The following is a 25911-nucleotide window of genomic DNA, read 5'->3' as shown; positions in this document are numbered from 1 at the left end:
GAAGATAATTTTTAGAACGTTGGTAACCAAATAACATTGGTCCCATTGACTTCCATTGTATGAATATAAAACAGCATTTCACAAAATATCTGTGATATTTTAATATATGTTCCACAGAAGAAAGTCCTCTACAGTTTTTAAATCACATGATGGTGGATACATGACGACAGAATTTTGGTACTCTTTAATTTAATGCAAAACAGCCAAGAAACAAATTTGAGTTGCCAAACCTGCTATGCATTTGATTTGTTTATTGGTGCACAGTTTGTGAACATCTGTGCATTGTTATTTTTCAATTATTTAATTTAAAGAAAACAATTTAACAAACTAAACATAGTAATAGAAAAAATAGCATTATCATCAAATAATAAAAATCATAATTTGTAACTACATTTGACCCATTTCCATATTTAAGTTACAATCGTATCTCTGTATATTACTGTACATCATAATCTCTTCATGTATGACACTATGGCAAGTATAAATAGAATCACATTACGTTTATGGTGACAATAAAATAATACAAACATACAGACAGATTTTATAAAATACATAACATTAAAATACTAGAGTAGTGTCAGGGATGTAAAACTTCACTGCACATGTGAATAGAAGGAATAAACCTTTCAGTTGGTCATCTAATTGTTAACAATAGTGAACTATTCATGTTCCTTATTTAAGAACAAAGACCGGTTCCAGGAAGCAGGCTATTTAAAATATAATGATGATTGTTTTTAGTAGGACACCCCCACAAGACAAAATTTCCGTCAGTTAAATCAGTTATAAGATAAGGTTACTGTTTGATAAAGCTGTTTGAGGATGTGTTCTTGCTGGGGAAAAGATGAAGTGGTGGTGACTCAATGTTCAGTTCTTTTCTGAGGTCATCAAGGTTCTGCTCCCATCGGTGCTCATAGAAAATGCTGAGAACACAGCGGCCGTGACGGCCATTACGCAGAGCCCAGGGACCCAGAGACTGAACCAGCATCTGCAGACGACTGAAATCAACACACACCAAAATTAAAATGTCCAACCCAAAATAAGTAGGCGGTTCGTTTAGACAGTATATACTTATTTAAATCTATTTAAACTTACACTTCAAATAAAAAAAAACATCTTTTGCCATTTCAGTAATGAAATCCAGAACAAAGTAACATCTATGATTTGACATACTGTATATTAACAAGGGGTCGACCGACATGCGTTTTTCAGGGTCGATGTTGAATATTACAGATCAAGTAGACCGATAACCGATATTTGAACCGATATATACATGTCGGGTGTAAAAATGAATGTTAAAATTTAAGAATAACAAGAACTCTGACAAAAACTTTGCCCAAAACCATGGTTACTACACGTTACACTATTGTAACACTATGGTAAACAGTAAGGACAGAAAGAAACAATATTCGTCAGAAAGAATGCGCTCCACTTGATGCAGTCGCTCTTTACAATGAAACAGTTTCCTCGGAGTGGTGATTTTTTTAACGGAATGTAAACCTTTCCTCTTTGTTTAGGACTGTCTGAAGATCCACCGCACATGTGCAGCGTGACATCGTACAAACGCGCAGTAAAATCAACATATTTGACGAAGAATCTTGCTGTTTTATTGTGCCATTGTTTGGGGCGTTTGATCATGTGAAGTAGAGCGCAAGGATGTGATCACATAATGAGCTCATGCGAGAGAAACTGTACCTGTCTTTACTTTCATACATAATCAGAGAATATTAATATTAATTGGATAATTTAAAAGTAGACACTTCGAGCTTTCTTTAGACATATGCTTTACGTTTCTATGATGAGTATTCGCAGAGTTTAAGTCTGTTTTAATGACGCGTTTCAGAAAGATGTTGAAATTGACCACGTTGATTGGCTGGGCTCGTGACTTTCAGCAAATCAGATAGGCGGTGGCCGGGCATTGCTCTAGGCCAGAGAGTGACGTGTTAAAACAGAGGAGGCTGCATTAGAGCCAAATAGCGCGTTTCACAAATACATTTATTTATCGGCAAATAGGCTCTGAAAATGGCCGATGTCGATAATCATAAAAATGCTTAATATCAACGTCGATAATTGGCCAGGGCGATAATCGGTCGACCCCTAATATTAACATTAAATGACATATTTCCATGAGACACTTGCACTGGCATCTTAAGGAGCAAAATAATTTACCATAAAGTTTTACAATTGAAACATTTTTGTCTTTTACATTAGACCCTATAGTACAACAGGTTTGCAGGCCTCTATTAAGAGGCTCTATACACCTCTATTAAGGGGGTAGTTAACCCACACAAAAATCGGTCATAATTGATCTACCCTTAATGGTAAGGTTGAATCTGATTGGCTAAAGAGTATGACAACCCACGTGGGAGGGGTTGCGCTGCCAGGAGAGTCTCAAAAAACACACACACATCCAAGGCGATTCACACGTGAGTGACGATTTGCACATTCACATAACACGATAAACGTGTACATTTTAAACTTTCGAAATATTTGTGCACAGTCGTATGTTTGCGAAACGTACTTTATGAGAAAATAGTTTTGTTTTACGCACATGAATTGCTTTTTGTAAATGTACAGTATATTTATACTTTGTGCACGTAAATTAGGTTTTATTCATGTGAAACTGTTTACGCATGTGTGTATCTTGTTTTACGTATGAATAATTAATGAGACTAAAATCGCTCCATAAGTAAATCATACAGAATTTTCATCTTTAAGACAAACAGGAAATTAAAGATCATCTTTCTTTTTAGGTCTTGTGTCATTTCCTGCTGGTAATACGATTGCCAGTAAAGCTTGAAAACTGGAAAAGTCATTTTGGATAAAAGCGTCTGCCAAATGAATAAATGTAAAGAATTTACCATCAGACGAATGCTAAAGACATTTCAGTAGATGGGGATTTACAGATTTGTTTTCTCCTTTTTTGATAGTGTTTATAAAAAATTTGTATTGATTCTCATACTTAGTCACACGTTCACATCTTTAGCTACCGCTTTGTGGTCATGATCTGGCTACATTCAAACTATTTTTTGTAATATCTTCTGAAGAATAAATATTTATTTTCTACAAAACGGAATACTGAAGAGAGGTGCTTAATTGCTCACAGTAGAATTAAAGCATTCCCAAGTACTGAAAAAGTCTTAGGTACCTACCGCCAAAGCAACCTTAAAAACTTAAAAGGTGGTCACACCAAATATGGATTTCCTTTATTCAACAGAAGTTAATTTGATATATCAAATCTAATCAAAGCACTCTTTTTGAGTAGATCTTCCGATGACACAATAGTTTATAAATGCCTCAAATTTTTACAGTGCTACAAGTTGTTCCATGTATCTTGAAGATGATACCACAATTCTTATGAATTTAGTTTATTTCATTTTTTCTTCCTTAACCACACACTCACTCAATGATGGTGTGATCAGATACTGTAACTCTGTGATATTATAGTGTGTGTTACAGAAGTGAAAAAAACTCACTTGATTATTAGATTTAATGGTAAAGAACGTTTGGAAATCAATATATGAAGTATATATGCAATGCAACACGGTGCTTCTCGTCTGAAGTGTGACCCGCTTATACATTTAAAAAGAAGAGCATTTTTAACATTTTAAGAATTTTTGATTTAGGCATGAGCTGCATTGCACCATAACTATACACGTTTTATGGTTGTTTTTCACTGAGGGACAGTTCTAAATCCTTTTTGTGTTAAAGGCACAACATGTACGATGTTTGAATTAAAGTATACAACAAAAAAACCTGCAATTTTAACCAGTGTAAAGGTCCCTTCACATTATAACAATAACTGTAACTATAACCAGGGATGCGCATAAGTGGTGCGCAGGTGCGCATGCGCGACCAAAATTAAAAATGCGCTCTGTAAATAAGTTTAGAACGCTCATTTGCGTACTGACATGGTTGAAACCTTTTGATGCACAATCACTGTTTTAGACCGAGTAAATGTAATACTGGATAAGACTGGATCCGTTTGTACTGAATGCTGCCAAATCTACTGATATCTCGTTTGTTCCCGGTGATAAACGGGACCTGGGTGTAAATTATGAAAAACGGAGTATTGGTAGCTCCGCCTTTGTTGGTTCTGCTTTCGTTACTAGAGAAGCACGCGGCACGCGCAGCCTCTGTGAATGTCTGGAACTGCGCTGCACGTCTACCAAAACACCGCTTCTCTTAAACTTTCTAAAAGGACAAGCTGTTTAAACTTGACACTTGCAAGCAGCTTGTGTTTCTCTATGCTATACTCGATCCTAGCGCTGCACCGCAATTCTCCATGTGTGTTCAAAAGTGCACTTCCCAGCAACCTGCCAAAAACCCAAAAGGTTGTCGTTTTAGGTTTCAAAATTGGTGTTGAAAATTAATATTTACTAATGTAAAAAGAAAAACAAGAAGAAATACATTACCATTGTATTTTAAGTGTACTTTAAAGTAATATAAATATAGTATTATCCCACTTTATTATTTTGTTTATTGTTCATTAAAAAGTAACTACTTTTTTACTTTTATTTTTAATAGGTAAATATAATTTGTCACACTATGTGCAATGTGAGCACCAAACCAAATCTCCAGGTGCTCTCTTGAGAACCAGATAGAAAAACTTATGTGCACCCCTGACTATAACAATATTTGCGTCCACACCAGCGGACGATAACGTTATGTTTATTTTAAGCCTGCGCGCTGCAGTGTTCCCAATCCTTCAAATGAATTTAGATGACCCTGCTGAGCATACTTTCGTTTTCATTCCCAGACGTCTTTACTCCAAAATATGACAGCAAAGGCTGGATGCTCTCTCTGAAGGTGCGATCGTGTCTGGGATATAAAGCATATATTTTGCCAGCTTGCTCAGGTTCATAAGCGTTATATATACTATATAATATCCTGCCGTAAACACACAGCTTTCCGACCACTACATTAATTCAGACATAAAATCTGCGTTGCTTTCATCAAACATTATCCGCCAGAAACTGTATGACAATATGTTTTATCGTTCATCAGCTGGAAAAAATTATTCTAAAAGTGATCCCAACGATATAATTCTCTTTATCGTTATAGTTGTGATGTGAACCCCGCTATTCTACTAAATGGAGAACAATTGATTTCCATCGGCAGTGGGGGTCACTACAACAACTCCCATCATTCCAAGATCAAGCTACGCCATTTTGACTTCAAATAACTGAATGTCACAACTGCTGTTAATACAATTATAGTCACCTGACGGATAGGCGTAGAGGTCCAAGAGTTGCTCCAAGAACACACATGGGAAGACCAGTCTGTGCAGCCTCAAACCACTTCACAGCGACCTCACCTGTGGTCACAGGAAAACAAAAACACATGCCACTGTTACCTATCCACCATTGGTCAACCAAGTCAATGGGGGCCGGTGTTTTTTGGTTACCAACATTCTTCAAAATACTTTATTTTGTGCTCTGGAGAAGAAATAAAGTCGTACAGGTTTGGAATGACATGAAGTATGTAAATGTTTTTTTAATAAAAAAATTTAAATTGACTTCAGTCATTTTACAATTTGAAAACCAAATTGAAATTCCTACCTCTATTTTCATACTAAATAGAGATTAGTCTCATCTTCCATATATTTCTGTTTTTTTATCTGTTTTGAATCCATTTAATTTTACTCGTATTTGTGCCAACTGAAAATAAGCTTGCACGCTAAGTATCATGGCAATCGCAAATCCGCCCTGACGCAGTGTTTCATTTACACACAAACAATTCTATTTCTATGCCAACCTTGGTAGCGCTGGCATTTTCTTTTGTTTCTATTTGCTGCATCCATAACAAATCAACCCATCATTAGCACGCATACTTTTTATTGCTTTAAATGGATAGTTCACCCAAAAATGAAAATTCTGTCATCATTTACTCACCCTCTGGTTGTTCCAAACAGAATTTCTGTTTACACTTTATATTAAGGTACACAAATTCATCATTAACTACTTGCTTATTAACATGCATATTGGTTGTATATTATTATGTATAAAGCACATATTAATGCCTTATTCTGCATTGCCTAATTCTACATCCTTTTATCCTACCCAATCCCTAAACCTAAAAACTATCATATAAGCAGTATACATATGACACTGCTCACCCAGCATGTTGGTCGGCATGCCAAGCAGGGTATGCAACAGGTCATGGACTTCACGATATCGCTGCATGACATATGCTAGCTCTTGATCATCCACAAACTTCACGTCCGCCCGTGTGTCAGGGGTGACTTTCTAAAAAGAGCGAGATAAAATTGAGTGATTTGAGCACATTCTATTTTTTTTTATTAACATTTGAGCATAATTTACATTTTTTTCAAGAAAGCGAAGATACTCTCTTCCTAATGTCCCCTCTGGCAAAGCACACATTCGAGTGAGGTCCAGTGTAGACAACCGAATCCTAGGACGCTCTCTACGGACAACGTGTAAACATAAATTACAAGAATTTATACAGAATCTAACATTATAGATACATTACCAGCATGCATGTGAATTTAAACAATGGAGACATACGTGAGAATAGTGTAACCTTCGGGATCATTTCTCATCCTGTCCCTAAGTCTGATTAGGGCCATGTGACCAGTGGCCTCCCCAAGTACAGCGACCATGTCTGTAAAACATTTTATGAGTCAAGGGGATTACTGCCAGAAAAGGTGATATCATTTAGAAAATACAGCTCTTGGTGTATGTGTTTGGTAAATAATCTGGTTAATCTGATGAAATTTTAAGGTGTTTTACAAGTGTTAAAATCTTTGAAAAGTTTAAACACTGTTGATATGAATCCGCCATCACAGCATGTGAATTATTCATCTTCTATACCCGTTAAACTGAACAGCTAAATGAATTTGGTGAATCCAGCAATTCATGTAGTGAATGAAAATAAATAATTAAACAAGTTTCTCTTTCACTCAAAAAATATGGACTTTCCATCCACAAAAAAGAAAGTGAAGAGAAACCCAGCACGTACTCGAATTTAACGAATATTTATGACAAAAGCATTACCATGTCTGTAGGGGTTCAGTAGGGCAGCCACTCCAGAACCCACAGCTAGAAGAGCTTTCTGAACAGAGTTGGTTGGGATGTGACTTGGATACAAACTTCCATCTTGATTTAAACTTGTGTGCTGGTGCCCAGTTATTACTGAATAGAGGGGAGGAAGAGATGTTGAACAAATCCTAAGACAATGATCAGAGCGAACAGACTCAACTATACTAAAAGTAGAACATTGTGTAATCTACTTTTATGCCTGCCACCTATCTTCATTTTGTCACTGACATAGTGCTAACATAAGAGCATCCTCTGGTCCCTACATGATGAGGGTACGATTTTCTGCACCAAACATTAGAATTGAAAAACTATACACTGAAAAAGAACAGTGTATTAAACGTTTGACTCAATCAAGGACATGTTCAGTCATATTTTAGCCAAAAATCGTAAAAAAAATATCAATGACAATTTATATTTTTAAAATACTGTAGTAGGTGGTGACAGTTTCTCTGGGAAGAAAAAGCACATAACTTTGCAATGTTTTAATTTGCTTCTCTTCTCAGATTCAAAGATATTTTTGACTACTGTTCATATATATTTTTATGGACAAAGAGGAAGGCTTAAGTTACTGAAGAATTACTTGCATGTAATTTAAGGCTGGAATACACTACACGACTTTTAAAATCTGAACGTTTGCATCTAGGAAATTACATTGTTTTAATTCTGTAACCCTAACATTTTTATTTTGTAGCTTAACGTCATTTGTGATGGATAGTCATTACTGGAAGGATTTTAACTAAAGATTATGAGGGCACACGAACTTTAAAAAGAGAATGACCCACATTGATAAACTATTTACAACAAACGCTGCAATATTTCATGAAAAAATTGGCTTTGTCATTTTTAATTTCACTTGGACTTTAAACATACGGGGAAAAAACCGTCTACATGGCGAGTGGTTGCGGTACCGCGCTATTTCAAAAATGTTAATAACAATTTACAATAACAACAAATACGGTTTAAATAGTACGTTTGGAACCATTCAAATGAGTGTAAAAGTCCAGCAACTACCACAATGCAATGCGCACACATTTCCGAAAAAGAATATCAAAATAAAAGTTTTGCCCTTTTTTGTTCAATTTGCGTTAAAATGTTTAAACTTAAAACGTATCGATCGTAGGAAATTAAAGTTAATAATGGTGTGCGAACGGAATTTCCTTAATAAACTGTCAAAATAAACTACATTTTTTTGTTATTTTCAGTCCAAATACATATTCGGCACATATAAATGTAAATATAGGAATCGTAAAGAAATCAAGAAAAAATTGTGAACTATTTCTCTTAATAAAAAACAACTGATGGTAACGTTAGTGTTGATACGTGGACTGCTGGGCAAGAAAGTCGGTTCCTTAGGCCAACGTAAACAGTGGTTGTTATAAATGCTACTATGTGATTTAAGTTAAATAGTCAAGATTTAACCATTACAGCGAGCTTAACACCGGATTTAAACTACTTTATTCACTAGATGATCATTGCGGTGTATGACACATATGCAAGTAGGCTTGATCTGATAGCCCTGGTTAGCCTTAAGCTACTGGCAAGGTCAGGAAGTTGCGCTTAAAACACGCTGGTGCCGTTTTACCATACAATTTATATATGACGCAAGGGAACTAGTAGCACTCTAAACAACTTAGTAAAAATACCTCCATAAGAACGTCGATAAAATCCGCGAGGAGTTTTAATGAAGCTAAAAGCACGCAGCATCATAAGTCATGCTTGTGACTAACAGCAGGAAGGATAGTAGACGACGTGCTTTACATAACGTTATCTGGGCGTGTGTACTTATACGACGTCGAGTATTTTTGAAGCCCTGCCTAATGCTGTGACTTTTTCAGAGTATTTGAGAGTGTTAGGTGAGTAACTTTTACATACTTTTCGTTGTGCTGTTATATTTGAGTGTCCGCAGTAAAACGTTTTGCTATACACTGGGTGTAATTTGAAAGTGTAACGTTACGGACAGGGGTTTGCTATGTTTCCTGAATTTGAAGGACAGCGTTAACTTGTTTTCATCGAATTTTATAGTATCAACTGCATTTTCTGGGTAACTTATTTATTAAGTCAATTGATCGATGGCACGTTTGCTTTTATAATGGTTTGTTCATTCGGTTTGGTGACTGGAACGGAAAGATGTAACGTTAACCTTACTGGATTTAGTCCACGTTTGAAGGCCTATAGAGACTTAAAAGAGAAATTGCGCCTAGCGCAAACCAGTAACGTTAAACACTGCGTGACTTGCAGATGTTGTCATGTTGTTTATTGCGGTTAAGGGTTATGCTAACTTGAGTCCTTTTGTATATTACAGTTTAAAATAGAGTTAATCGTACTTGCTAGTAAATAACACAATCACACTTCCCAGTAAATAATTGGCAAACAGGATTAATAAGTAATTTACAGCATTTAGTTCAGTATTAGCTGAAAATCTCCCCTCTGTGAAAGCTTGCACAAAATTTGCTCTCAAATATACTGTTTTCTATGATTAGAAGAGAGACACATACACACACACACATATATATATATATATATATATATATATATACATACATATATACATACACACACACACACACATACACATGTGTGTATGTATGTATGTATGTGTATGTATGTATAAACAAACATATATTATTAACGATACACTCAGCTCACGATTCGGTACATATCTCGATGCTGGGTCCACGATACGATACACATCTAGATATTTTGAACAAAATTCAAAAATGAAACTGAAATTCAAATAACATTTATTTTCAAAATATTAACAATTTCAGTAACTTGTTTTGTTGCACATACAACTTAATGAAGAATTTTAACATTTTAAGGCTTAACTGAAATTAGAATTATGATCAGTGTAAATTTTGACAGTAAATTTTGATTTAGTTTTAGTCATAGTCTTTTGACTAAAATGCAATTTAGTTTTAGTCATCCCAATTGATCATAGTTTTAGTCTATGTTTAGTCAACGAAATCAAAATTATATAAGTCTACTCAAATATATCTGGATTAACTCATTTAATTGGTGTAATTAAATGTTCCATACAAAGATTTAACTGTTTCGACATAATTTACTTTACCTTGGAATTACATTAAACCAGGTCATTACCTTTATTTTTCAGAAAAGTTTAGTAACTACTGGATATGCAAACAGAGAATATTAGACCATGAACCACATGTAGCAGTTCATTCAGTCTCATTTTGACTCAATTGACTCGTTCGTTCAGTGAAGGGCGTGTTCATTCAGTGATAGAGCTCACACTTGAGCGCTATTGGCTCGTGTCTTTTTGAAGCTGCGCTGTTTTTGCTTGAGACAGTAATGAATGAGAAAAATCTTTCAAAAAGACATATTACATAAACTGTATTACATTTCTTCAATCATGCAAATCACATACTTGTTTTTTAGCATGTCATTCGATCTTTTAACATACAGTACGACTCACTTCATCGCTTCTCTGATCGGAACAGCGCTGGTTTCTTTTGGCTTACTTTATGTTGCAGCTCACGTTAGCGGATAAATTAAAATTGGCATTTAAAAACGTTTGTGCTGCCTTTGTAATGAGTTTCGGGGTGACTCGCCTGCAGTCACGCTTCAGGTTTGCTGTGTTTTAACGGCGATTGTGAAGGAAAATATGACGCTTTGTAAACCACTTGGAGACACAGATTGTGTCTTGTGCTTCTCTCTCTACAGCATATGTGAGATAAGCACACGTGACGTGCTGGCGCAGAGTAGGTAGCGTCTTGACCGCTGGACGAATAGAATTAAACTTTTCGTAAAATATTCCCATCTCTCTACGATGCGCATCGTAACATTTTTTGCATCGCGAAATATCGTAATACGAAGTATCGTTACACCCGTAATATATATATATATATATATATATATATATAAGTGTAAATGAGATTTTAATATTTGTTGATTTAAATTAAAAATCGGGTAACACACGCAGTTTCTGCCAATCTCATATTAATCTTGAGGACCTATACAGTAGTATTGCATACGTTGTATCTTCGAAGAGTATTTTGTTCGATATTTAGTTTCTAGTGGTTATATGCCCTTTTCACATGACGTCACGCATATTCAGTTCTGCCGCGAAGCAGTGTATCGTTACTTCCGCTAGCACTCCAGTTCATAAGGTGGCGGTAATGCACCTATAAGCTGGTTTGCCAACCGCCAGTAAAACTCAAGAAGTTACTTACGCTAGCATCTCAGAATGGAGTTTACCAAGTCCCTTGCACATCTGCCACAAATACGGCTAGATGATGTACAACGTCTTGCAGACAAATTTTCGCTAACGACAAGATCAAAGCTAGATAAAGGATACAAATTCTTCGTTGAACAGTACCTGTTTGATAATGAAGGTAAGTGTTTTGTTTTCTTTTTGTGTTAGCAAAGGTGCTAGGATAAGTACTTGAATACGTGTTCTGTCAGTTTTTTCATTGTTGTTAAATTCCAGCGCGACGGCAAAACGGAAGTTCTTCTTCTTCTTCTTGTTTGTTGCAAGATGGATGTTATGATACACTGCTTTTCGAAAAGGCGGAAGTTAAGTGACGTCATTGTGAAAAGGGCCTATTGCCTGTCAACGCGGACAACGACGTAGAAGTATAAATGAAAACTGACACGTAGGCTACGGCATAGGTCCTACACTCGAGTATAAACTTACCTTAAGCGTAGCGTGAGTAGAGCATATGCATAACATGCGTTATGAATGCTCTCATCTATTAACATGTGCGACGAAAAAAAAACGCGCTGCTCACGTGCACTATGTTTCGACCGTCAGTGTGCTGATAACGAAACCTCGCCTCTATTGTAGAGTAATTCCGCAACTGCAGTTACAAATGACAGTCTGTTAAATGCATGCAGCATTTCTTGTGAAGACACCCAACATAGTTTTGGCGAGAGCCTGAGGCGGCACGACATTAGATTAGGGTTGGGCATCATTCCACGGAGGTGGCTGCCTCCAATTTCTCTATGCAGGAAAAACCCTGATTAAGTCATTTAGCAGACGCTTTTATTCAAAGAGACTTACAGAGAGTTCAGAGAGCAATAAAGCGATATGTCATACAGGAACAATAATACAATAGGTGCTAATACCAAGTTACTGGTTTCAACAAAAGCCAGACGATACCTGTTGAGAGGGTTCGATATTTTTTATTAATTTTTTGTCAAGTATTCATAGAAGAGATGGGTTTTAAGTAGTTTTTTGAATGTTGTGAGAGATGTGGTTGACTGAGTTAGGAATGTTCCACTGTTTATACTGTATGACAGGGGTCTTCAACTACTTTTCTTTGAGGGCCAGACTCCAAAAGTATAAATGGGATGCGGGCCAGTTTTTTTTACCATATCCTCATTTCTTCTGTTATTTTGTATTTCTGTTATTTATTTCGTTTTGTTCCTTTTATACTGTTTTTGTTGCTGTTACTTGTAGGCCATATATTAAAACATGCACACAAATATTGCATCCAGTATTTGTGCCTTTTCATGATATTAAATTAAAAGGGATATTGTCTTTTTAACTGTATTTTATATTCCTTAATGCCTTACTTTACCCCAAAATTGCTACTAATTTACTCACCCACAGTTCTCCAGTACATCCAAGATGTGGGTGGCATTGTTTTTTCAAGAAGATATTTCTGAAAATATTTGGTTGAATTAATTAAAGTTAAATCAATAAAAGTAAAAAACGCAAATACATTCAACACAAAAGTAATCCATGCCCCCTGTGACGTTAAATAAGCGTCTTATAAAGCGAGTCAATTGATCTGTGCAAGAGACTGAGCGCTATTATCACATCTTCGGGTGAATTCCGATCGCATTCATGTGCCCCACGCACTTATAGGGCAGATCCTTTGTATAGTGCGAGTTCTGGGGGAGATGAACAGCTGTTTTTCGTAAATATAGCCATTATTCATGATGAATGCAGTAATAAAAACAACACCGTTTTCCCCTTATCTGAGACAACCGTTCACGTGGTGTACCCTTCCTACAGTTAGCCTACTTTCAAGGGCACAAAACGCGTTTTAGAACGCGACCTATCGCATGCGCAAACCGATTGCCTGTGGCTGCGCAATGCATTGCTGATTATAATGTTGTAAATAACATTAAGTTTCTTGGACTGACCGATCAAATCGCTTTATAAGACGTACAGTAAATCATTATGAGCCGCGGGAATTACTTTCGTTTTGAATGTAGCAGCGTTTTGGGCTTTTAAAGATGTGGCGTCTCAGGAGGACGTGCATTTAAAGCACACCGTTCTTAAAGTCTCTCCACTTATTTGAAATGTTAAGGCGGGCCAGGTAAAGATGATTGACGGGCCGCATTTGGCCCGCGGGCCACCAGTTGACTAGCCCTGCTGTATGACATCCATCACTTCATATCGCTCGTTGGTTAGCGCGTGGGCGGGCTATTTCTTTCACCTTGCTGTGGGCGTGTTTTTCCAGGAGAATTGCCTAAGGCTTATAAAAACTTTCAAAAACAAGTTGGAGTGCTGCAATACTACGTCATGCGTACAACTCATTTTTTAACAAGTTGAACATGTTTAGCATGAGAAGCCAGCACGTTTAACAGTGTAAAGAAGTCCGAATGCATGAAATAGCATGTTACCCGATCTTTAAGTAACTTCTTTGTCCTTGCAGCATTTATTAGGGCAGATATTTTTAGGTTGGGCTTGGTGTCAGTCTAAAAGGGCTTTGTTTTCTGTCTCCATGGACATATTGTTTTAGAATGACCTTGTAATGAATGGGTTGTTTTTGTTTTGCATGTTCAAATATTGTATCATATAACACACCATAATGCTGTGTTATAAAATTGTGCAAATTTGTCCATATATAATCACTTAGCTTACCAAAAGTTGGGAGTTTAAAATATTAAGTAGCTAAAGGAAAACTTTTAATTAATGGAATAGTTCACCCAAAAAAGCTAATACAATAAGTTTTGTGTTTGTTAAATGACAATTGTGTAATTTAGCGGCATCTAGTGGTCGGGTTTGCGATTTGCAACTAACGACTCAGTCAACCCCTCTCCCCCCCTTTCAAAGCACTGCGGAGGCTAAGAGAGAAGATTAAGATATGATTACATTTTTGTTTCCTTCCCGAATGAGATAACGTATTTATGAAACGCGTTCTGTAGAGCAGTTTGTACATTTATGGCTACTGTAGAAACAACATGGCGAATTCCATGCAAGCAGACCCGTGCTGTATGTAGATAAAAATAGCTCAATCTAAGGTAATAAAAACATGACGCTTTATTATGTAAGGTCTTAATACACATCTGAACACAGTTATGTATATTATATTATATTGCATTTCCGTCAGTAGAGCCGCCAAAAAGTTACACACTGGACCTTTAAAACATTGAGTTTGAGATCTTAAAAGGCGTGTTAAATTAAACAATGACACAACAAAGTGACTCTGTCCAAATACTATTATAAAAATGTAAGCTGTTGAAATTTAAAGGGATAGTTCACCCAAAGCTGACAATTTGTCATTATTTATTCACCCTCATGGCATTTAAAACCTGTATGTGACTACTTTTTTCTGTGAAACACAAAATAAGTGATTTTGTGTCCATACAGTGGAAGTCAGTAACGTCTTCAAAATATTTTTTGTTTTGCAGAAGATAGAAAGTCATACAAGTTTGGACTAACAAGAGGGTGAGTGTCTGATGAATTTTAATTTTAAGGTGAACTATCCGTTTAATTTTCCTTTAAACGTATTGACGGCATCACATATTGACAGCATCATTTTTCAATTACTTTTTGTCACCCAGTTAGTAGGGGGAAGGGGAGTAGTGCTTCACAAGCCACTGCAAATTAATATTCAGCTCTGACTCTTCTTAGACAGAAGACCCCCTTTTACAATCTAATAAACTGATCCAGTGGATAAAATCTTACTTTAAATTTGTTGAATATACTGTTTTATTTGTACATGTGTTGTTTTACATAAGCAAAACGTGTCATGATTGTTCTTAACTTTAACAAGGGGTGTAGAAACACGGGTCTGGTCAGATACAAACAGATGTGCTCTGCAATTTTGCAGATGCTCAGCACTGGCGACACTGTAAGTAAATGGAAGGCTATGGCGCATCCATCTTTACCCTCCTCTTTGGACTCCACGTTGCCTGGAATATGTCGGGATGTGCTGTCGGTGTCCATGGAATCAAAATACCAATGTCAGCAGTGTAAAGAGATCCTGCGGAAACCGTACCAAGCACAGTGTGGACATCGCTTCTGCGTTTTCTGTTTCAAACAACTCACCAGGTACCCGGGATTGCTGCCTCATGTTCTGCATTAATTTTCACCCTCTCCACGGAAATTTCCCAATCCGCTTAAATTCTACCACTGTAGCTACTCCTTCGCTGTAGCTAGATGGAAAAAAATCATCATTTTGTTTGAGGCTGATACACGTTTGCGTTCTAACCAAAAGGCTTCTCCTTGCACCTGGATATTCTTCACTTACCTCTGTGGATATGTCCTAGGATGTTTTCAGTCTTGGGTGAGCTTTGCCTTGGTGTCAGTCATTTAGTTCTGGTCAACAATTTTAGTCACTATCCTAAGCATTTACATCAGTGGTCAACCGATATGTTTTTCATTGGTCGATATATCGGTTTAGCCCTAAAACTACACTAACTATAACTAAATAATCAATTTGAAAGTTTTTGTCTTTTTCCTCACGCTGTAACGTGTGTTTTATGACACATTTGTATTTTACAAAAAATTTGCAACCCAATTTGCAAGTGGAAGAACTAGCTATTTGTCTTGGTCTGGAATTATACCTTGTGACATTAATCTACAAGTACCCTGTGAACAAACACTGTACTTTCCAGTAGACTGGAAAAACGTAGTCCCAGAAGTTGTGCGAACAGTGGTGGTTTTCACAAGCTCTTGCAATTGTAGTGGTAAATATGCATCAGGGGTGCATAAGCAGGCGATTGGAGTGCCACCTTAGCCTACGACGTGTCAGTTTAATTTCTTTTACCACAAAACTTTGTTGCCCCCTCATGATTATGTTTGAATATTTGTTGATACTATGCATTTATTATCGAGACTAGTAGTTTAGCTTTAGATTTGATTTTTAGAATTAATTTTACCAATATTTACTAGAATAAAAGTCTCCTTTTGGATGTTTAAAAATATTTGACTTAAAAGCACCGAACAGACTTTTTCAAGCTATAAAGGTCGAGTAAGTGCAATCTGAGAGAGAAAATGTAAATCAACACTCAAAAAAACTATTTTGTGAGTATTTGGCTGTGTAAATAAGAGAAATGTTGTTCAGACCAATTAACACAACACTCATGTAACACATCAACACTAGGGGGCGTATACGCTTGTGCGTTTCTAATAGGATTCTCATATTGAATATATTATACAATGGTGGTGGGTGATAATGTCTTAAATAGTTTTTTGGAATACGTTTTTTTTTTTCGTAAAAAGGTGTAGTGTAGAATGATCTTACCTTCGTTTTATTGGAAAGCTTGTGTCAAGCATATACTGCCACGATGTGCATTTCTATCTTTCATTTTCTGTTTCAATTTACAATCTACAGGAAATTAAAATTGCATCCACAGAGTAAAATTTGTTCATTTCACATTTATGTCAGCATTAATTCATTAAGCCATACAAGACTTTGTAGTCGTGGTGACCTTTAAATTAATATAATATTCAGTTGATTTTTTCTTCAAAAAGTACCTGGACATTGGTAGGATGTTGTGGGTGGTCCTCAAGAACCTTCACCTTGTCATTTACTATAAATGTCATGCATGCAGGCATTTCAAGTGTCTTGTCATCAAGTCATCTATGTAATCTAATCTGTGAAAGTATGTGGTGTTGGACACTGAAGGTGAATGTTCGTAAGGGCGCCAAACTTCTTGCAACTTTTCACTTTCTGTTGCACATGCTACTTTCACATCAGCTTTTCAGTTAACAAGCACTTCTGTCAAACCTTCCAAAAAATGCTAAAATGTTCCCAAAAATTGCTGAGCCTGCTCATTGCTTATTGGTCGGTCTTAACTTGCCTTTAATTAAAATTTCGCCCAATCATTCTTCTCCATTAGTACAGGGCCGACACCCTGTGAAGCCTGCCGTGCCGAGGGTATTTTTGAGGAGTCAACTTCCATGCTTGATATAACAGTGGTAAGCTGCCTTCCATTAAATAAAACAAAAAATAACATAAGGTTCTCATTGTGTTTCCAAATGACATCTTCCGCTGAACGTAAAAGGAAACTTCCAAATGACATACACTTACTGACACTGCAGTACTATTTAGCAGTACCAGGAATGAAACTAAAAAAAATCTATTATTCACTAACAAAGTAAATTCCATGGTCTTGGTCTCCCCCTATGCCATAGGCATTTCCTGACAACGCAGCACGAAGAGAAATTGATAGCTTGCCCGCAAAATGCCCGAATGAAGGGTGTAGTTGGAATGGACTGCTGAAAGACTATGAGGTAAGGAAACGGATCATCTGATTTGTCATGTGTAACACTGTTTTAGTAGCAAAACTTTTTACTGTAATATTAATCAAGTGAAAAAAATGTGGGCTTAAAAAAGAATAGTAATCTAGATCCGCCCACATCATTCACCAAGTAGTTTTGAATGTCAACATGATGAGGGTTGGGTGGAAAGTCCCAATGCTGTGGTGGAAAGTACCAAAGCATTTGCGGAAGCCTTATTTTTTATCTAATGCTAAGTCTTTTTACAGAATGTTAAACTCTGATAATAACATTTTTATAATATTGGAAACTGTTTTCTTTTTTTATAATGTTTCTTAGGCATTGTAAAACTTTCATATTGTTCGCATTAGATTGATAGATTGTTTTTTATCAGTACACATCAGTTCCGTGAATGCTGCTTACACAATGTTCTACTAACTGAGCTACAGGAACAGACATTTTGCATAGTTTGCATAGTATTGGTTTGCATTCAACTGAACAAAGCTAGTCTTCAAAACATTGAATTATTTGACTGTAGTTATGTATTATACTACTTATGTGTAAAGTTTTTTTTACTGTGTATGGAGTGTAAAGCATTTGTGTGATTTGTAACTGTAAAATTTACAGCTCATGGACATTTTTGATTGCTGAAAAACACACTTTACTCAGTGTCTAATTTTCAGTTTTGTTTCCTTTTAACCTAAAAATAAACCTCTGGTTTAGTTTTTCTTGCATTTAGTCTGAGTATCAGCATGACAGTGTTTTTTCCTTGTGACTTATTTAGTGACAATGATGTGGTCTTAAACCTTAACCAAAACCAACTCCTGACTTCGAAAGAAATGAATAGGTCTTGAGTCATTGGTGATTCATCTGTCTAGAGACAGCTGGTTGTAAACGTCTCGCTAACGTTCAAGCTATGTAATAAAATTGACCTTTGTCACAATATACATATCAGTTAATTTAGTGTAGTTCAATGCTATGCTGGTGTACATTGACTTTGATAGATAGGCTATATGTGTATATATAATATACTGTATATGTATATACAAATATACATTACATACATAACTTATATAATATATAAGCCAGCTGTCATTTTTTTAAACTTTGCACTATATACTAAATGTATTCTTCTCAGATGATGTCAAGACAAGCAAGAAATGTAGGGCAGGGTTTATCTGTCTGGCTTTGCATTTCAACATAAATTACTACAGTTGTGAAAAATTCTGGCAAGGACGATGTGAACCATATCAAAATTGTTATTCAGCTATTTAAAATAAGTTGTCTAATTAAATAGAAATTGCATCCAGCCCTATGTTTTAACCACTTTGTAATTTGATGTACTACTTTTTAATTCAATGTTAAGCCCTGAAGTCAACTTGAATTGCATTCAAAGACGCACACATAACTTTTCTTTATTATGTAGGTTGGTTGCCAACACCCTTTACTGTAGCTTACCTTTATCATTCGTTAATATTTGCATGACAAACAAGACACACCTGGTCTTGCCCACATCAATGCTGTTAAAACATGTTTGCCCTTCGAAAGAAAAGACTACGAGAACTGAAAATAAGAGCTTAATCATAGGGAGCATAAAGAGGTAGTCACTTTGATATTAAAGCTGCAGTCCATAATGCTTTTGGTTAAAGACAATAATTGTATAGGAGTACAAATATCCTAAGTACATGAAAACGGTCTCCTTACCTTACCCCGAATGGTAAGCTTATAATAATGATTTAGAATTTTGGCTTTTAGGTGTGGTTTCACAGGGAATGTCAGTTTAAAGACACAATATGTAATTTTTGCAAGAGGTCGCCAAACAATAACGTAGTAGCTAGTCTGAGTAGTAGCTTTCGCCACATTTACAGTGCAGGGCTCTAGACTCATTTTCCCACTGGTCGCACTGGTGCGACCCACTTTCTCAATTGGTCGCACCAACTTACAATTTGGTCGCAACCTTTTTTATAGTAATCATAATGACCTTGCATAATGACCTCAGTTGATAAATGTTTCTGTTAATTTGTCACTCTGTCTTTTAAAATAGTTGCATATAGACCGCTTCATATTTGCGCTTTAACACTTGCGAGCCCAATAAATCCAAAATGAATGCAAAGAAACTTTGTATTTGTTATTTTATAGAGTTTTTATTATTTAGTTTTATATTCAAGTTATTTATTGGCTATATGATCTGACACAAATTAGGGTTGTTCCGATAGATGATACTATCGTGTATCAACGATCCTCAGACCTATCGGCGATAGCTGATTCCCTAGACGATGGTTGGCTGTTTGCCAATATATGTTGCAAATCAATATTACAAACGCGCATTGCGCATTTCTTCTTGCAAGAGAGCTTGCAATGCACACGGCTTAGGCTTTTCCTCGCACCAGAGAGAGTTTATAATGTGCGGGCTTTGAGTTTTCAGTGCACGAGAGAGCTTGTGATGCGCGCGGCTCGGGGTTTTCTTTGCAGGAATTGCTATGCGCGTGAGGGTTTAAAACCACTGCACGAGTTGTTCCCGTTTGGCAATCAAGTAATAACAGCGCACGCGGGCATCAATGACGCATTTGGATGAATGATATTGACTTATAGCAATAGTTTATTTTCTCTTGTTTAAAAGGTTGCGGTGGTAAGTAACAATGTTGCCAACTGCACTGAACTTAAACTCTGATAGAATGCTAATTGCAGTCACACATGAGCATTTTCTAGACACATAAGCTTCTGTTTTTGTCCACAAATCCAGCTTGTCATAGATAAATGCGTAATTGCCCCGCCCCTCGATACTATCGTGTATCGGCGATCCACAGGCTGTCGATAGAACGATCTGATTATATTGAATATCGCCCAACACTAACACAAATATAACCTGTCGCTCTTCACAATCCTCCTTTGTTGCCCTCTTTTCAAAAAGCTGTAATTTTGCAACTGGCCTTCTTTATTTTTACCACATAAAATTAAATTAGCTAGCTCAAAACTCAACAGTAACTCAGAACTAAATTATTATATATGTACTTTACTACACATTGTCATAAATAAACTTTAAATTCTAGATCTTACTAACCACTCTTGTTAAATGGTCTAAGCATGCTTGTGTTCTGAGGTGTTTTGAGTGACTGATTTGATGGGTTCAGACAGTGAGTCTCGTGAGTTCAGTGTTTGACATACGAGTTGTTTCAACAAAATGATCGGTTCAAATGAGTCATTACATCGCGAATCGGACATTAGCAGCCATTTGACGCGCTGTTTGTTTTTCACAGCTGTTAGGACATCGTAAAAGATTAACTCGGAAAATACTTCATTGGATGGGGTTTTTCCTTTATGTCAGCAGCATGTGTGGAACACTTGTCAGGGAAGAACAGGCAACATGTTTTTGAGCACATTCACACCCAACTGTAATTCAGGTACAAATATTCTCCGAATGCGCCACGTGAAACATTGATTCTGACTTCCGACCTTGCTTTTGATTAAAGTGTGAGGGAGAGAGACAGTTCAGAACCCGACGTGTTCGACTTCATTAAACGCTGCGCAGAATGATCGGAAAATGACATCAATGTTCTGTGAGAGAGTTTTAAAAGCATATGGCTTTTTTGCTTTTAGCTGGCTTTTTTTCATAGCTTTTATGGCGATCGGTCTGCGCAACAACGAAATGAAGTCGAAGACACACTATAGTTTGGAGACAGAGGCAGTGCACAAGCTCTATGCTCGCTCTTTCCTGCAATTATCACAAGCGCATCATTCACCACTCATAATCACATTAAATGTTCAAATAAATCTTTGGCGGGGCAAAAATTTGATTTACGCAATGCGACCCTGTGAAATTTTACCTCACACGTTATAAAAAATGATCGCATTTGCAAGCATTTTGGTCGCAGTCTAGAGCCCTGCAGTGGTGAAAGTAGCTTGATGATGCTGTGAAGGAGTTTCACCTCAGACGGTGAAGTTTTATGGAACATGACGACATCTTAGTTCTGTGTCAGCCTCCGTTGTGCTTCGAATGGGAGGAGTGGAGTGAGCAGTTGGTTGTACAAGCGTATATCTGTGTATTATTCAGAGAAATCTCGCAGCTAAAGATATATGCAGCTTTTCTTACTCTTTCACTGTATAATGAAATGTATTTAAGATGCAATTTAACTAAACTAAAGCACGTGCGCACCCATTGCCAACAAAACACAGACATATGACTCAGTTTCACTTACCGCGTGCGGTTCATGTCCTGCATCTTTTATCGCTGGGACCGCACCATCTATCAGATTCATTCTTTCGCCACCACGTGCTGCACACGTCCTGAAAAGTGAAGCCAAGTAGGGATGCACCGAAACGAAAATTCTTGGCCGAAGCCGAACATGATGTTGAAACACTTGGCCGAAGGCCGAATAATACCGAACACCAAACATGTTATTTTGCATTTCTTCTATTTATTAAGCTATTTTTTTTCGCTATTGCACAAACTGAATAGTCAAAATGTGCTTTTTATAATATGTCTTGCTTTTCAATAAAATACAATACAACTTAATATAAAATTGAGCAAAACAAAGTAAATTCAAACAAAAAATTGAGCCCTCTCCCTTCATGAATAGCCTATATTAATTAGGCCTATAACTGACTGCTAAAAGAATGTAATGTAAGTTACTCTGTACCTCTACAACAAAACACTTCATTAAAAAGTGTCATTCCACATTAGGCCTATAAACTAAAAACACGAATAAACTAAAACTGTTGGATTATTATAGGCTACATTGCAAAATGATTTGAGAAAAAAAAACATCCAATGCAAGCAATTCTGACTGATGCTGACTGACAACCATTTCAGTTCACGTCTCTTCTCCAAACTCCGCCCACAAAAGATGACTGTTCTCTAAGAAGCTGCACAGAACATACTTTGAAGTTGTTTCCCAGCCAACATTTTTTTGTGGGGCCAATGTAGGCCCCATATGGGCTTGAGGCATGGGCCCCAAGTGGGTTTGTCCACGGGTTCCATGTCGGCCCTATGTGAATTAGCCCATATGAATCCTACATAGAATCTGAGTGGGGCCCATGTGGGACCCAAGTGGGCAACATGCATAAGGCCAATATTGGTCCCACCTTATAAAGACCATGTGGATTAAACCAAGGCCCTGTATGTTTAATGGAGGTGTATACTTGAGTGGTTCTAGATTGTTTTTTGAGGTTTCCTACCTGGACAGTACAATTTTTGTTATTGCTAAATTGTAATTGACCTTTCCCATTCTTATGCTCTACCAAATACAATGCAATCTTTACTGATTAAATGATAACTGCAGCATTTGGATGTTGCTTTGTTAGATGTTAGTCTTCAAAATGAATAATCTACTACTTTATATTTGCCTGTACATCATAAACATAATAGGTGCATTCTGAAAATGAAAAACACATGGATGTTCAATATCAAATTTATTATAATTTTCTGATCCTTAACACAGAATATTTAACTCAATCTTAAAAACAGTCTTAAATGTTAAATTAATTAAAAATAGTTGGATAGATTTCAGATTAGAAAGGGTACTTTAAACTCAACTGAACAAAAAATATTTTGAACGCTTAAACTGCTGACAGTCCAGACTGCGTTAAGGGCTCTTTTTCCACCCCTGTCTCTTGCTCCAGTGGTTTCAGTCCACACCTGTAACAGAAGAACACAAATACAGTTATTTGATATGTCCAGCATCATAGTTTACAGCACAAATGAGTACTCTACATGCTATCAATTTAATGTCAAACAATTCAAAAATGCATCACCTCACAATAACAACAAACAATGACAAGTACAGTATATACTATATAATCTTATGAACAATCTGTTATGTGTAGTCTGCATAATGAAGGCAATGATGCTGCATCTATGTGCAGATCAATCATTTAACCCCCCTGGGGTCCGAGTGGGTTTTAAATCCTGGAGAAATTTTGTCATGTCCTGAGATTTGTGCTTTTTAGTAATGCACCCATATTTTAATACATTGTTATAAGTGGTGGGACATTATCACGTCGTGCTGTCAATCACTCTCTGGTAACGTTACGCTGAGAACCCTCAAAGGTTTTTCATTTATAATTAGCACTACACGAACCAGAAATATAACGCAAACAAAGCAAATACAACAAATCCGTGTTATGTGATGTACATTGTCAGTAAAAAACAAGGTTCTTGAAGAACACATTAACGTATTTAAAATGTAATGGGAACTAGCATTCTAGCACTACACAGGCTGCAGACAACGATAGCGCGGTCTGCATAAATCTGGTCTCAGAACAGATTACAATTTATGTCCTAACGTTACATCGTTTCTGACATCAGCCTTTTGAGCTTTAGACGTCTGAGGAATTAAAAAGAATGGCATTAAATGGTTAAATATCGTAAATTAATGTCACTCGTCATAGGCTGTGGTAAAGTCAATTCAATTTTACCTCAGATTTTACCTCAGGTGGAAAAATGGCAGGTACACGCAGGCTTACAAAATGCAAAGGAAAATAAAGGTCAAAACAGGGTTCCCGGTGCTTGATAACACGGATAACAAAACCATGCTTAAGAAAATATGAATTTTACCTTCTTATTTTTGATTTTTCCAGTCCCGACTCGATAAACTTGCTGCTCGGTGGAGTTGCCAGCGCGCCACTGCTCTGCCAAAGATATCCTTCCGCCGATAAAGAAACTCCTCTGTAGTTTGATTTATTTATTTTATTTAAATCATAGCTGTCATTTAAACATTAAGCATTTTCAACAAAAGAATATTTAATTATGTGATATAAGAAAAATCTACTAAAACTCAGGAGAACTACTTTGTCAAGCGGAACAAAGTGTTTTCGGTCAGGGGTGTGCTCGACTGTATCACCTGCGCAAAGCAATCAGGTTATGATATCAAGATACCGCGACATCGTTTCTAGGCAAGTGCTTCCTGATCGATCTTGCGGTAGTGTGACGTAGGCCGGTCGGTCTGCGCAGCTAAGTACGAAGTCGAAAGTATCTGTCACATTGAGCAAGAACGTCGCTTGTGAGACTCATGTAAATTGACCTGGATATCTGCATTTATCTATCGTGGTTGATTTTCATACAGTTAGGACAGTGAATACTGATACAGGCCTATTGAATGAATTAACAAAAATATTCCAGAAACTCCGACCATTTGCATTAAAAACATAACAAAATCAGCCTAAATATCTGAGATATTTGTATGTTAAAAGGATTATCAACCAAATATAAGAACTTTAAAAAGTTCAAATGCATAATGTATTTTAAGCATGAAATCATATGCCCACTTGGAGCCCATGAAGGTCTCATATGGGCAAAGCTATGTGGGACCCATATTGGTATCCCACACGGGGCCCATATGTTTTGCCCATCTTAAACCTATGCCCATGTGGAGCCCATATCGCCCAGATAAAACCCACATGGGGCCCACATACCAATGTTCAAATGTACGCATTTAAAGGAGTTTAAAGGCATAGTATGTATTTTAAGCATATAATCTGCGTGCTCACATGCAGCCCATAAAGGTCCCATAAGGGCAAACCTATATGGGCCCCACATTTGTAATCCCACATGGGGCCCATATATTTTGCCCTTTTTTAGCCCATGCCCATGTGGAGCCCATGTCGCCCAGATATAACCCACATGGGGCCCACATACCAATGTTGGCTGAGTTAGTACAGGGAACTGTGTGCACGCGACGACTGTATGATGTCAAAGGATGTCGCGAGCGGCGGGGCTACTGTCAGACTGCCCGCTTCCGTCTGAAGTAAAGTTACTGACCGGTAAAGACGCTTTCATTCGGAAATTTACTTCCGTGCGGCAAGTCCCGTGCTGTGTCTTTATCTGACACTTTAAAATGCTCCACACACACGCACGCACGCACACACATGTCTGATTTATTATCTCCGTGGGGACAGTCCATAGGCGTAATGAGTTGTATACTGTACAAACTGTATATTTTATCCCCTACCCCTAACCCAACCCCTAAACCTAAAGATCATAGAAGATGTTTTGCATTTTTAGATTATTAAAAATGATTGTTCTGTACAATTTATAAGCTTTTGTGCTCACGAGGACCCCACAGTGACACGAGTCCCCATGAGTTGGTGTGCATTCAGGTGTAGGTCCCCACCAGGATATACCAACATGAACACCCAGACACACACACGCACTGCCAAAATGTTTGCGGCAGTAATAAAGCGCACGCGTCTCTCTCTTTCTCTCTGCGCTGGTTGCTGCTTGATCGTATCACGAGTCATGTTCGGTAAAATTTATTCGGCCATTTCACACATTCGGCCAAACTTGCGTTTTTTGCTATTTTCGGCTGAACATTTTCGGTGGCCGAACATTCGGTGCATCCCTAAAGCCAAGGCAATTGGTGACCCTGATGGCTGGCTGCAGTATAGACGGTTTCATCTTAACAACATTAACAAAAGGTACTGCGCATGCGCACTTTT

General features: G+C 37.1%; 2 protein-coding genes across 4 annotated transcripts in view; one reads left to right on the top strand and one right to left on the bottom strand.

The window, feature by feature from the left end:
* Nucleotides 1-117: 117 nt before the first annotated feature.
* Nucleotides 118-8889, bottom strand: coq4 (coenzyme Q4 homolog (S. cerevisiae)). Its single transcript, XM_057327912.1, has 7 exons — nucleotides 8702-8889; nucleotides 7014-7151; nucleotides 6525-6621; nucleotides 6321-6423; nucleotides 6116-6245; nucleotides 5221-5314; nucleotides 118-995 (listed from the first exon to the last, which is right to left on the bottom strand). Exons 1-7 carry the CDS (start codon nucleotides 8763-8765, stop codon nucleotides 794-796), a joined length of 828 nt encoding a protein of 275 aa, XP_057183895.1. The 5' UTR covers nucleotides 8766-8889; the 3' UTR covers nucleotides 118-793.
* The window catches only part of traf2b (Tnf receptor-associated factor 2b), a 29872-nt gene continuing 12761 nt past the window's right edge, over nucleotides 8801-25911 (top strand). Inside the window, exons 1-5 of one of the 3 annotated variants that reach the window (XM_057327883.1) lie at nucleotides 8801-8911; nucleotides 14664-14700; nucleotides 15086-15306; nucleotides 17100-17178; nucleotides 17395-17493. In XM_057327883.1, the coding sequence (XP_057183866.1) occupies nucleotides 15086-15306; nucleotides 17100-17178; nucleotides 17395-17493 (399 nt within the window). In that variant the 5' untranslated portion in view covers nucleotides 8801-8911; nucleotides 14664-14700. Of the gene's footprint in view, nucleotides 8912-14663; nucleotides 14701-15085; nucleotides 15542-17099; nucleotides 17179-17394; nucleotides 17494-25911 lie in introns of those variants that run through there. The other 2 variants (XM_057327873.1, XM_057327890.1) reach the window with 2 other exon arrangements.

Source organism: Triplophysa rosa, linkage group LG2, assembly GCF_024868665.1.
Source record: "Triplophysa rosa linkage group LG2, Trosa_1v2, whole genome shotgun sequence".
Taxonomy (NCBI): domain Eukaryota; kingdom Metazoa; phylum Chordata; class Actinopteri; order Cypriniformes; family Nemacheilidae; genus Triplophysa; species Triplophysa rosa.
The sequence above is the reverse complement of the archived record's forward strand: the minus strand, read 5'-3'. Positions and strand labels throughout refer to the sequence as shown.